Source organism: Myripristis murdjan, chromosome 16 (genome assembly GCF_902150065.1).
Source record: "Myripristis murdjan chromosome 16, fMyrMur1.1, whole genome shotgun sequence".
Classification (NCBI taxonomy): Eukaryota; Metazoa; Chordata; class Actinopteri; order Holocentriformes; family Holocentridae; genus Myripristis; species Myripristis murdjan.
The window spans coordinates 16414143-16427934 of record NC_043995.1 but is presented as its reverse complement, the minus strand read 5'-3'; the positions used below and the strand labels follow the sequence as shown (position 1 = coordinate 16427934).

At 41.2% G+C, this 13792-nt stretch overlaps 1 protein-coding gene across 1 annotated transcript in view; it reads right to left on the bottom strand.

Annotated features, from left to right (window-relative positions):
* The window catches only part of nphs1 (NPHS1 adhesion molecule, nephrin), a 36802-nt gene extending 23359 nt beyond the window's left edge, over nt 1-13443 (bottom strand). Inside the window, exons 1-3 of the mRNA XM_030072649.1 lie at nt 13380-13443; nt 9925-10119; nt 5212-5334 (exon numbers count right to left, since the gene is read on the bottom strand). Of these exons, the coding sequence (XP_029928509.1) occupies nt 5212-5334; nt 9925-10119; nt 13380-13443 (382 nt within the window). The remainder of the gene's footprint in view (nt 1-5211; nt 5335-9924; nt 10120-13379) is intronic.
* Between the last annotated feature and the right edge of the window lie 349 nt (nt 13444-13792).

Genomic DNA, 13792 nt, shown 5'->3' with positions numbered 1-13792 from the left:
CACGGAAACTTGATCGAGTGGAGCAAAAGGAACATATTCAATATTGTGCCAGCTTTCAGTGAGTGGGTGCGCCTGCAGAATTAGAAACTAAGGTTAGTGTTGAGGTTGCTTTTTTTCCAGCATAGATCAACTGTGAAAGCTGCCTGAGTTCAGAGACAGAGGAGGGAGAGTAAAGGAAGGAAAAGTGTATATGTGTGAGAGATGAAAGACTCTGACAGAGAGGTAGAATGAAAAGTGAGAGTAAGACAGGTTGCAGGGTAGAGCAAAGAGAATTGAAAGAGGGGAATGGAGGGGTAAAAAAGGCAAAGTTGTAGCTATCTTTGTTTATCACCGTATGATCAAGCAGAAGACATGCACTGCTGAACGCTGACATAAATCCGCTGTCTATGTGCAGATAAACAGCCAGACCAGCAACCCAGCTAACCATCCATCCAGCAAGCCTTTCTGCAATCTCTTGCTGAAGCAGTCAACTCATGACCACTAGGAGGAGCTGTTGCTGTGTGCACAGTGGCCCATTGGCTCTAGCCCGCTATTGAGACAGATGAGATGTGGCTGCAGCTTCAAACTGATTTAAAAGAAGCAATTGAATCTGTGTGGACTGTGATGGGTTACCCAGAGCACTGCAGAAGCGCGCGCTGCAATAATGAGATGCATTTGTTTGTTTTTTCCCCCCTCTTCCCTGAGACGATGACTGGGCCACGCATCTATTGACAGCCCCTGCACTCTCAATCTATTCAGGCCCACATGATTCACAAAGGCGCATCACTTGTTGTGCTCGAGCAGTGTCTCGGTGCCTAACAAATCTTAAAATAAGAACAATGATGTGTTCACAAACAAGGCAAGCAGGTATCTACTTTCTTTCCCCTGCTCGCCTGTGTTTGCCTGCTCCTCTTATCTCTCATTCACTCCATCATCTCTGTGTAGCAGCCCTGGCTCACCCCCTCTCCCCATGCTATCCTTCTTGACCACTGCAGTTAAACTGCGGAAGTGCGGGGGAAGGTGTGTTCCAGCTTAGACTGGGAATTACAGCCCTGCATCCATCACATCCACTCAGGCGAACCACGTGACACAGCCAGCCCAGCCAGGGTGAGCACACACACACACACACACACAGACACACACACACAGACACGGAGGTTTAGCACATGTTGACATTAACAAAACACACATTCTCTGCAATTTACTAAACACGAACACAAAACAATGAGCAGAAAGCACACACACACACACACACACACACACACACACACCATTCTTTTAATTAACTCTTTCTTCTTCTTTGTCTGTTTGCCTATTTGTCTGCCTTATTTTTCCCTCTCTCTTGCTTCTCTTGGTCCCTCTCTCATTTAGGCACATATATGAACACAAAAATAGACAAGCACGCAAAGACTTGCTCCTGCGTTCAGACCAGAAACAGTGAGCTGCAAAATTCGATTCATTAGACAAATACAGACGGATGGATGGATAAGGCAGATAAGAAGCAGATTAGCAGACACATATCAATATGCATAAGCAGCTCTTTCTACCTCTCTCTCCCTCTCTCTCTCTCTCTCTCTCTCTCTTCCTCTCTCTCTTTTCTCTCTTGCACACAACACCAAAGATAAACTTGAGTCTACATGCAAATTTTCATGCACAAACACACTGACACAGATGAGTGAATGTGCAGACATGCCACCTTCAATCTAAAAACAGGCCATAGTGCATATAGGGTCTAACATGTGATACCAAGATGAATCCTTAGATAATACTGGAGTAGACCCAGAAGCGAAAAAAGTCTCTAAAAAGCTGATTATGGTGAATTAAGAAAAAGATAGAGATCAGACTTCTCATCACCAGGCAGAGACTAGACAGCTCTAATACATTAGTTTAATCGCTGGATGACAAAGATGATCACAGAAAAGCTCAAACCAGACATGCATGCACATATACATGCACAAGCATGAATGCAGATGCTTACATGTGCATAAATACATGGACATGCACACACACATTCTCTCTGTGTATCTCTTTTAGGCACATGCTGCAGGTCTCAGGTGCGTGTTCTCTGGGAAAAAAAGCCTCTAAAACAGTCCCCCTCTTTTCCCAGCTCTCCCTCCTTCTCTGCCTTTCCCTCCCCATCTCTATCTCCTCTGTTCAGAGGAAGAAGTGGAGCAGGTGTCTGGGACAGAAATAATTCCTCCTACCCCCTCCCCATCCCATCCCATCCCATCCCAGCCGCCCCCTCTATCGTCTCACCCCTCATTTTGTTTTGGGTCCATTGCATAACAGTTAACATCTTACTTAACGACATCCCTCTCCCCCATGACCAGCACCCATTACCCAATATAACACACACACACACACACACACACACACACAAATTAGAAATAAATGATGAATAAAATTAGCTGCAAGGAGAGACAAGACAATTTAAGATGATACAAGTGTCTTCTTTTTTAGTGAAAAGCAGGGGTTTGAATTGTTAAATTTATAGGCAGCACCATTTAAACATAGATGTGGCCGGGTAGTATTGCCACAATATATTTTCTGTCTCTGCTTACATTTCAGACAACTTACAAAACTTTTCAAAAACAAAGAATAAAGTCAGCATGTTCTGTGTTGCTTGCGCCCACTGTTTATAAGTCACTCCATTATTCATAACAAGGCATCAAAAAACGAAGGCTCATTATATACTCTTCAAGTGCTAAACTCATTAGCTACCGCAAAAACTTCCCCACAGCCCCAGCTCCTAAAATGTCCTTTAACCTCCAACCATCGTTGATAATAAGCTTATACACAGGCACTGTCTTTCTGTTTCTCTTACACACACACACACACACACACACACACACACAGATCCATAAGACCCAGCCATGGCAACTGAATGAGTAACACAGTCTAAAACCAGGACACATCAAACAACAGTGTTTTGAACATTTGCAGGAGGCATCTGTACAGACGTGCAGTTCACTGCGAGCAAGCGAGTTGTTCATTAATAGGATTAAATGCTAAGGCTAATGGTATAAACTGAGACAGAGGATGTGTCAGGTATGTGACGGGCGCAGTGAGAGGTAAGTTTTAGCAGCAGGAGGATGGGGGGTGCGGGTGAGGGTGGGGTGGGTTGAAGGTATGTGGGTGCCAGTGAGGTTGTTATTGTCATGGATTACCCACTGCCACTTGATCTCCCTATTGCAGTAATCCCCTATCTAAGCTCCGCAGGAAGGCAAAAACACACAGGAGTTATGGTGCAGCCATAGAAATGTCTTGAAAACATCTCTTTGTAAGCCCACAGATGGGGCTTATTGACATTTTTGCCTCCATCTAGGCTATTTACTGCCTGCGGTGATCCGTCGTGAATTAGCCAGTCATGATACTGCTGCCTCTGACCCAGGAATCCAATTAGACGACCAGCACTCTCTGTTTTGTTTTCACGTTCCCCCTCTCCCCCCTTTCCATCTCCTCATAAAGAGTTTATAGTGTTTTGATTTGATGCAGGGCTTGATGGGATGTGGCCATGGTTGACTGGTCAGGGGTGCGGGGCCTTGGGTGCTGTAGCTCAGTGATGGAGAAGTCTGTGGGGAACTCATCAGAGATAGTGCTCTTCAAAAAGGATGCACAGTTTCCAGTCCCAGTTCAGCACTAACAAGAGATTGAATTCATCAGCTCATTATCAAGCCCTAGATTAGTCACGTATTTGAATCAGTGGACTTGGTGGGGTGGAACAAATGACCCTTTAGGACCAAGGCTACAGAGCACTTTTAAAGTCAGCCTCTGTGCTCTTTCCCTCCTGTCACACTGCATCTGCAACTGTCCGTCTTGAAAGGTCAGCAGCTGGAAACTACTCCCAAGATGCAGGACAAAAACACCAACTGAGAAGTGTGGGGGCCTTTCAGGTCTGAGCATGTCAGGAACACAGGACAGCAGTAGGTATTGGACATGGTAACTATGACCACCACCAATCCCTGATGCGCCACACACTTTTCCCACACATTTTGACCTCTCTGACTTGGCAATTGTGTGGGTTTTGTGTATTTGGATACACATGAAACAGTCCTCTAAATGGTAATAAATGTGGGAATAAGGCCTGCTGTGGCTGCAGGTGTAGGCCTGCCAGAGGACCCGCAACTTTCAAAAAGAAAAAAAAAAAACCCTCCCGACCCCACACCACCGACCATCTCTCCAATGTCCCATCACCCCAATGATGTCAGAAAAACCTGCTTTCTTCCCAGAGGACTGTGAGTGAGGCTGCTAGAATCACCACGGCAACACCCCCCCCTGGCAAATGCACCCTCCATGGTCACCAAAGAGCGAGCATGAAAGAGAGGGAGAAATTGTGCGATAGAGAGAATGGGGAGGGGGATTTAAGTAAATGAACTGTGCCTCGAGAAGAAAGGTTCTTTTAGAGTTCTCTCTTCACCACATATGGGCCGGCTCCCACAAGTAACAGGGATGAGGGGACAGGGAGAGAGAGAGAGAGAGAGAGAGAGAGAGAGAGAGAGAGAGAGAGAGAGAGAGAGAGAGAGATGCTGTTTGTTACAAAGTGACAACAGGTGGTCTTGTATAGTCGCACAATTACATCTATTCCAGACCATGTCTGGGTAGGAACTTTTCAATCACGTCTGTTATAATTTATTCCTGTGCAAGGGAGAGACACAGATTACCCTGAGGCTGCCAGGGAAAAGGAGGCTCTGCTGAAACTATGTACTGTGCAGCTGCTGGTTAAATCCATGGACCTACTGGGACATGTAGGGATGGCATAGTGCTTTCCAATTCATTGAAATAAATATTGGTTGAGAAGTTAACTAGAAAAATAGACATTTTCCTCATGGTATTACATGCTTTTCTGGCAATGTGGCAATGACAGGGTTTGTTAGAAAGTTAGCAGTGTACAGCTTCAAAGCAACAAAGAACTGCACTTGATACACACTGCAGTGAATTTTATTTAATTCTATTGTATCAAGGACAAATCAAATTAAAAAGTCTCTCTGAACTTCAAATATGCGCTGCTTCAACAATTACTGCTTTATCTTAACCTGCTTAAAGCTTTTTATCAATATAAATGAATACTTAACAGCTCCTTGTATATTAAAGGTCAAGAGGTCCTATATGTTATTGGGGTACTGAGGATGTTTAGTGCCTCCATATGTAACATCATTTTCATGCTCTTACACAAAGTAAATGCTCATAAACCCCCACATTCTCCTCATGGATAAACCCCATGGTTTTGCTCACTCTGCACATTGATCCAGACTTCACTGGAAATGATTGCGCGACTGCTCTCAGACTGGCCCGCTTGGCATTCATAGGGGGCGTCGTCTTCCAGTTCGGCCCTTTCAATCTGAAGATGGTATTGTCCTGGAACAGAGATGGAGAGATTTGCTTTTGTTATAATAAGACATTATCTTGTGATTGGGAGGACTTGCACGATAAAAAGGTAATTACATTGAGGAGGGGTCCATTTATTTCCCTTGTTCACACTCCTTTGAAAATAATGTTCTTTGTTCTGATCTATTGTATGTATATCCATAAACACCTACTGTATGCCCTATTTTTTGTGTTAATTTTAGAACAGCAAAGCTGTAAGCTAGAGGCTGAGCCACAAACTGACAATAAAAGCAGTTTCTGCAATGAAAGTCTTGCATTTGTCTAATTGTTATAATGATATGCTTTGTAGTGTGCTATTCAATGCTTGGGGCAGGATGGTGCTTCATGGTCAGATTCAAAACCTCCATAAACTGAAAACGCTACTCTTGAATAGACAACCGACTTTTGTCGGGGTATGTGATTGTAAATAGACTATTCTTATTTCTGCAGCATGGAGACATCTCAGTTGCTGTGAACCTCTTGCTGTAGGTATTTGCAATGACATGCAAGTGGCTGTGTATATTCATATTGGAGACATTTTGTTTCAGAATGAATTTTCAGTATGGTAAATGAAATTGAATCCCAGATTCAAAACATTGACTGAATAAACTGTCTATTAATTGATGCCAAGCAGAGTCCTTCTCTCTATCTCTCTCCTGATAGTCTGGCATGCCAACAGGGCTTGATTTGTTTGATGCATTGCCATAACTTGTGGGGATTAGATGATGTTCAGGGTTGGTTTTCTAGCTCTGATTCTCTGGCTCTCAGCCTACTAACATGTGCAAAATAGTATCTTGGTCTGACAACCACCCAGGCCTAAAAATGTATGTGTCAAGTAAGCTGGCAAGATAATTAACACCAACCAGAAGCAATTTTCACATCTAAGTTATCATTGAGTGCAGACAGAGAGAGACATTGAAGTTATTAATCATTTCCCTCTTTCCTGAAATTACTCACAAATGGTGCAATCAAGTTGCAGAGGGTGTGTATTTATGGTAGGGGAGATGGTGGAGGGCTGCAACACTTTTTTGCTTATTTGTCCATTACTGTTTATTTCAGCTAGAGCATACAAAATTTTTGGAGATATCTAAATGGCCATTATGTGTAGGAAATATATTCCATCTTCCCCCAAGTGAGAATATGAATTGGCCTCAAAGCCAAAGAGGCATTTTGTTAGAATCTACTCTCATCTAAATAGGATTAATTATAAAAAATCAGCCCCGAGTGGGACAAATCAAGTTGTATTATATTGTATTGCGGGGTATTGTATAGGAAAAAGTCAATCCCAGATAACACCTAATAATATTATTATTAATAAGTACAAATTAATTCATTATAATAAGTTTTGTTCATGTGAATGATGTATTCTGACAACAGAATTTGTTTTTTTATGTTAATATTTATTTGGGTTGTTTTAAACATCTATAGGCACTGAAGAAGGTCATGAATATAATTGTTAATATCTTGTTTTGTTTTCATTGCTTGTTTCATTGAGCTGGGTTTATGCTAAATTTGTATTGTACTAATAACTGTCAGAATGACTAGTTTGGATATTTGAATTAATTCCAACTTTGCCTCATGGATAAATGGGACAGTTTTTGTTAGATCTTTCCCACTGAACAATTATAGTCCTTTCAGATGTCAGATTGTTTTCTTTTCACAATTGCATTGCGATGTCAGGAACCATTCATTTACACCTTCACATATAGATTGGCTGTTTGAGGTTTAGAGGGAAACTGACTAGTGTCGATTGATGGACTTAACATAGACAACCAATTTGCATCATTCAGGCGACCGAGTATCAAACATTATCCTCACTTGCATTTTCTGTCATTCGCAAATTAGAAATTATATTGAGAAAATATTCCACAATCTGAGGCAGCGTGACAGAACCATTCATTTTGTGAGCTGCTTCTGCTCCATCCCGACTCCAAGAACCTGGCTTCCCAATTTGTTGTTGTTTTTGCTGTTTCTGTAACCACCACCCACTTCAGACAGGCTTATACTGTCATGTATGCAGTTCTCCTCAGCAATATCAGCTACAAGTTGATTTAGTATCTGGCACTATTTGAAAAAACAAAATGATCAGTTTTTATATATCAATATCCCCACAGCAGAACGAATGTCAACCATGCTTCTCGTCAAGTATTTTTTTCCTCTTCTGTCCTGTGTAACAAACTTTCTGGTCAAGAATAGTTGATGGCTTTCCAAGGGCTACAAGGCCCTATAATAAACCTTTGCCACACATTTCATTATTATTCCACAGTCTTAGAGAAACACAGCTACAGTAACCACGTATTGAAATCAACGTTGGTCTCTCCTATGTGTGTGAATATGTGATTTCAGGCTTTTTTAAGCATCAATAAATATCACTGATGGTGACAATCAGTGAAAACTAGTAGGGTATCAAGTGCAGTCAAGTATCATCTTGAAATGATTTTGCCCTTTCTGTGCTGTGTAAAGTGATTGCATACATTTGTTGGCAGACCTGAGAATCCACTGCTTTTCCTTTTTCACATAATGTGTACCCGTGTTAGTAGGTGCTCTATTTAGAAGTTAGTATTAGTTATTTCATCGCTATTTTGAAATTTTCCAACTTTTTTCTACCCCACCACCTTCTGGAGTACATGATTTGCTGACTGACAAGAAATCATCTGGCAACTGTTTATATGTTTTATCCTGTTGTCCATGTGTATATCCATGGCAGACGTGAATAAACATGGACAGTGTGCACTAGCATCTGTGTGTCTGTCAGTGTTTGTGTGTCAGTGGATGTGAGTGGTCTGTATGTGAGCTCCCACAATGTGGAACAGTGACATGCGGCTTGTCTCGTTGCCGGCTGATCAGGAACAGATGCTCTTCTCTTACTCAGGATTGCCTTCTAATTGGCAATTACTTTTTATAGACTGTGGTGCAGATACTGCAACACACTTTATTCCCTGCCACATTTCTCTGATACACTGACACTCTGAAGCTTTAATTTTCGTTTTTTTTTTTCCCCACATGTGAGTGACAGTGAGGGGGATGTGTGAAAGGCTGTTGACAGTCACGTCACCTCCTCAGTCCCAGATGGTCCTTGAGTAAAGATCCATTGTGCCATAAGGTCCCTGAGATCTCCGTGTTTGTTTATTACAGCAATTTGAATCCATAGCAACAACACAAACTCCATTACTTTTAGAGCACACCAAGCTGTATTGTTCTGTATGTTAGCTGATCTGACAGCAGCAATACACAATTAGCCATATCAAAAACACCATGTCAGGACATAAATAAAAGTGAAATTGAAAACTGATTTTGCTGTATTATACTTTCTCTTGCACACTCCAGCAGAAGATCTATTTCATATCGGCATTTACCCTGTCCACAAACTTATTTGTGTCAAGCAGCACATCTGTTATCATGCTCTTTGGTTAATAGATTTACCAACGCCACAAATTGTGAACCTACCTCAACTATTTAAGGTAGCTTAATGATTGGGACGACATTTTTCAACCCAGGCTGTATTAAAATGTTGATATCCATCATTTATGAATGTACAGTACAGAGAATAACCTTTGCGCTAACTTCAGTGTTGAGAAACTTACTACTTACCACAACTTACCACTTAAGCCTTGTTTTTGGCCTAAAAATATTATGAATCTATCTTCTTAAAATTTGAAATTCAGAGCACAGTAACATTTGTCTTCAAAGTGTCCACCCAGAAGATGAACAGTGCTGTCTAACAGGTTTATGCAGCATTTACATCAATACATTGCCTGGTATATACCCATCTTGCTCTGCTGCAGCTAAGTACTCATTTTAACTTGGACCTTGGAATTTCCATCTTACAAATTCCTGACCTGCAACACTCATTTTCAGCCTCAAAAACCATTAAAAATGGCAAATATGAATACCCCATTAGATTGTGTTGAAGGCTAACAAGAATCTGCAGCAGAGTGATTAGTTTTTTTTTGTTTTTTTTTTTTCACTAAAGCTAGCACTGAGGCTGTGTAAGGTGAAGATTATCGTTTTAATATGGCCTAGGTTGAAAAAAATAACGATAATAAACATGTCCTTTAAAGGAATAGTCCAACATTGTGGGCAAAATACCCTTTTTCTGACCTACCCAGACTGAGATAAGAAGTTTGATACCATTTTCACCTCTGTACATCCAGTGGTTTCGTTGCAATGGGTTTTTTTTTTTTTTTTTTTTTTTTTTTTTTTTAATTGTATGTATTTCAAATACACATGATACACTGTGTAAATAAGACAGCTTTGGAGTTGCTGTAAGGTTTATTGTTTCACTTTGACAGAGCTAGGCTAATGACTCCCATAGACTTCAAGTCTTTATGCTAAGCTAAGATGAAATGCAACCCACTCAATCAAACCAGTGGACATACAGATGCAACAATAGTATCGAACATTATGTCTCATCCTGGGTATGTTGGGTAATGGGTATTTTGCTCAAAATGTCGGAGTACTACTTTAATAATTATGATGAGTCATTATTGTGTCTATTCATCCATTCAGCTTGAGTTCATACACTGACTAGGTCCATTAAAGCCCGACAAGCCCTACATGCCTTTACATGTCCTTATTTACCTTTCTTAGGGTTTCCAATCATGCTGTAACGAGGAAAACCTGGCAGACTTCTCTGGGGTCCCAGAAGGAGTCCATCTTTCACCCACTGTACAGCCCCCGAAGCCCGCAGCACCTCACACCTTAACACAGCTGTGGCTCCCATTCGCACAGTGAGGTTCCTGGGCTCGGTCCGAAAGGCCTGCTGGGCCTCTGCTCCTGGCGGTGTAAAAGGAGGAGGGGGAAGGAAAAGGATGGTGCAATGAAGTGGGTGGGTTGGAAGGGAATAGGTGGGATTCACATTAAGGGTAAGAGAGTGATCTGACTTTTAAAGGAACTGGAAGGAGGAGAGCAGTGAGGACAGAGAGGACGACATAAACATACACCACAGGGATGCAGCCTCATGGTCTTTTGTCTGTGAAGGCACCCCATTGTGTCTGGCCACATTATTCATCCTGGCATATGTTTTATTGATGGGAAACTGGAGTGATACGGCCCTGCAAATGAGTCAATAAAGTAATTACTGTGAGTTAAATCCCCCCTCAGCCATGCAGATTGGGTATTGGGGGGTAGAGAGAAGAACGGTGCATCTGAGACCTGGTTCACCTGCGGTTTTTCTTCACTGTCAATGTCCCACTACCTTATTCCTCTAGGGGAGAGTAATGATTATCACTTTAATCCCCCCTGTTTGTCATAGGTGGGCTTGGCCATCCTTCAAACTGGCTCTGCAGTGACATGCTGTGGTACACTGCACTTGTGGCAGGAATGTAACCTTGCAGCAGACCACCCATGAACTTCTAGCACTGGGGCTAGGATTATAAGATAATTATACATACGGGTTTATGTGGATAAATTCCATCCAAGGAGCCAAATGCAATTGCTTAGACTAATTAGTACCTCACATCTAAGTGTGAATCTAGTTTAACAATGCCCCACAGAGAGGCCAGACTGATTCCATCAGGCTGTTTGAATCTTGACCTTCATTGAAGCAATGACCAAGTTGTTTGTGAAGTGCATGCTCTGTTGCGCCTGACAACATGAGTGAGAGGCATAGCTTTCAGATCAAGGCCGTACCAGTCACCTCACGTCAAATATGAAGGGCAAGATTGGCCATTATAGAGGATGCATACAAAAAACCAAACACACAAGCAAATTTGCATACAGTTTACATAAATGAATACTCAACAGAGAGCTACAATGGCTGTTGAAGTACTACCATGGTATATAATACTGTAACAATAAAAATTTCAAGCCATAGTAATAGTGTAGAGCAAAAATTTAATTTTGATTTCTTAACAGAGGGCTGAGGTAAGGCTTACTATCAGGATTGAAGAACTGACATATTGATCTCCGCTGCTTATTCTCCAGAGCTTGAAGACCTTTGATTGGATAATGATAGTGTGTTTCTTCCAGAAACTGCTAAACTTGCTGCCCTACCTCTTCTGTACCATTCTTTCTGAAACTTGTCTCTTGGAAGCCCAACTGATTATGTAGAGAAGTGTATAAGTAGTGTGCCCACTTAAAGTATTGGCAACCTCATATATCTAAAGGTGAGTATCTACTGAAGAATGTGTACATTTGGAGATTAGCCTTGTGTTTTCCTGGTAAAGCACATGATCACAGAAAAATGTTAATGAAAAACATTAACCCTGGTTTAAGCTAGCCATTGTAACTCCAAGTTCTTATGATTTCATATAACATGCAAGGACATTTAAGTAACAATAAGCAATATATTACTCTACTTCAGAGATTAGTACAAAGTGTATATTTTGATAGACATTATTTTTTTTTCTGCAAATTCAAATGAGATTATAAAAACAGCAATAATATATACTTTATATATATATATATTTTTTTATTTCATAACACTGACAAATTCCTTACCTAAGTCAAAAATTAAACTTCATAAGGTGTTGTGTCTTGCTATTTCGAGGTGAGAAATCTCACATCTAAAATGAATCTAGAGTCATGCCATTGCTTCACATTTTATTCTGCAAACAGAAAGTTATTGTGGTAATCATCATTGAGAGCAGCCCCGACTAAACCACATGATAATAAAACTGTGCAAACAAGTGAATGGCATTTGTGGAATTATGTTTATATTATTTATTTGCTGTAGAAACTACTCAAAGTCAGGGTTGAAAGTCAGAGAAATGCACATTCTCAGTCTGTAGGAACTACCTTGAGCACATGAACAGCACCATGCCATTAATGTTGATAAGAGGTACTCAGAGTCTAACAACTAGCAAACAATAGTCTTGTTAAAAACTTCACAGGCTATAGTTACATGCACAGGGTAACCTGGCTATTGGTCATACAGTCAAGGTACACCTATTTTACCATTAAAGTTCTTTACACAAACTGCTAATATCGTGAGACTGAGTGAGCCTTGTGCCATGAATACACTGTTTGACAGAATGCTCCTCTCCAACTGAGATGCTATATCTACAGGTAGAATGGTCCACCAGTAAACAAGTATGAAAGAGAAACTCTTTCCCTTCTTTGCTTGAACAGTAGGTTACATCTAATACAGGGGAATGAAAGGATGATCCCAGCAGTAATAGGGAGTACTTCTTGCCTCAACGGTTTTCTGACATCAAAATGTACGGGCAAAACTCACAAGCAAAAGGAAAATTAATAACCCATTTAATACCCAAGTACACCAGATACAGGGTTTCTCATAATCAGAGCGCATTGGCCCTAACTGAGTTTTGACATTTGTGTGTCAGCCTAAACCAAGCTGGGTTCACATGGTCATGGAAACTCTGGAAAAGTCAGTGAATGTGAAAGTTATGAAAAAACGATAACTTTAGAAAATGTTTTGGAGAAAGTCATGTAAAACTAAACTAAAGCAGCAGCAACTCTGTTAAAGATTGACTGACCAAGAAAGAAAAGTAACAGAGGGAGGAACATTTGTGGAACCACTCACAAACCATTGAACCATCGTGCTTTAGGATTTTTGTGTGTGCTTATGTTTGTCTCAGTCTGGTAAAGAAAAATGAAAGTAGCTTATTTTACCTCTGCAAGTAAATATTACACACATTTTTGGTCAAACCAGTTGCAAATTGTGACTAGAAATAAAAAATGAAACACTAGGTGAAAGCTAGGTGTACAGCTGTTAACAGTTTCTTATAGAGGGGCTCATATGCAATACCTACAGTACATATACATACATGTAAATGGTCCATTTCATTTCAAACATACATGCTATATATTTCATATAAAAAATTAAGACTGACTTTTACAATATAGACATGTATCTACAGTATGTAGGCGTCTTTTCGTCAAGGCGATACGGATAAAATTTCTGGAGTCAGGTTACTTGAGTTGAGAACGTGCATGCAAACACAGCCATTATACAAAACAGAAAATCTCATTAAGTCCTCAATGTCAAAGCAGTGTTCAGTCAAATGGACATGACTCGGAAGGCCAAAGCTATTGTAACGATAGTGCCATTGTGTGACATCTGATTTGCTTACCCCAGAGCGTAGACAACAGGAGTGGTGCAGAGGAGAAAATAATCCATGCTGACAACAAGTACATGTCAACTCTGACACCTGACCTTCAACAGTCCTGGAAGAAGAAAAGAAAAGAAGGAAAATCCACAAGCATTTACTCCGACTCCCCTGCAAGATGGATAAGAATAGGTATAAGATTATGGAGGTGATTTTTACACATATGGTTTTTGCAGTTATAATTTCCCACAGAAAAGTAAAGTGTTAAGTGAAGATGCAGGGCTCTAGTTTCCCGGCGCAGCGCGGGGTGGCGCAGTGAGGCGAACCCCGCGCAGAGCTAGTTTCGACCGGCGAAGCGGGAGACGCGGACAGTGTCCAAGTTTCGCAGGCGGAGGTTCGCCGAGATGGGAGTGGCGGCGCAGCGGGGGGAGGTGCCG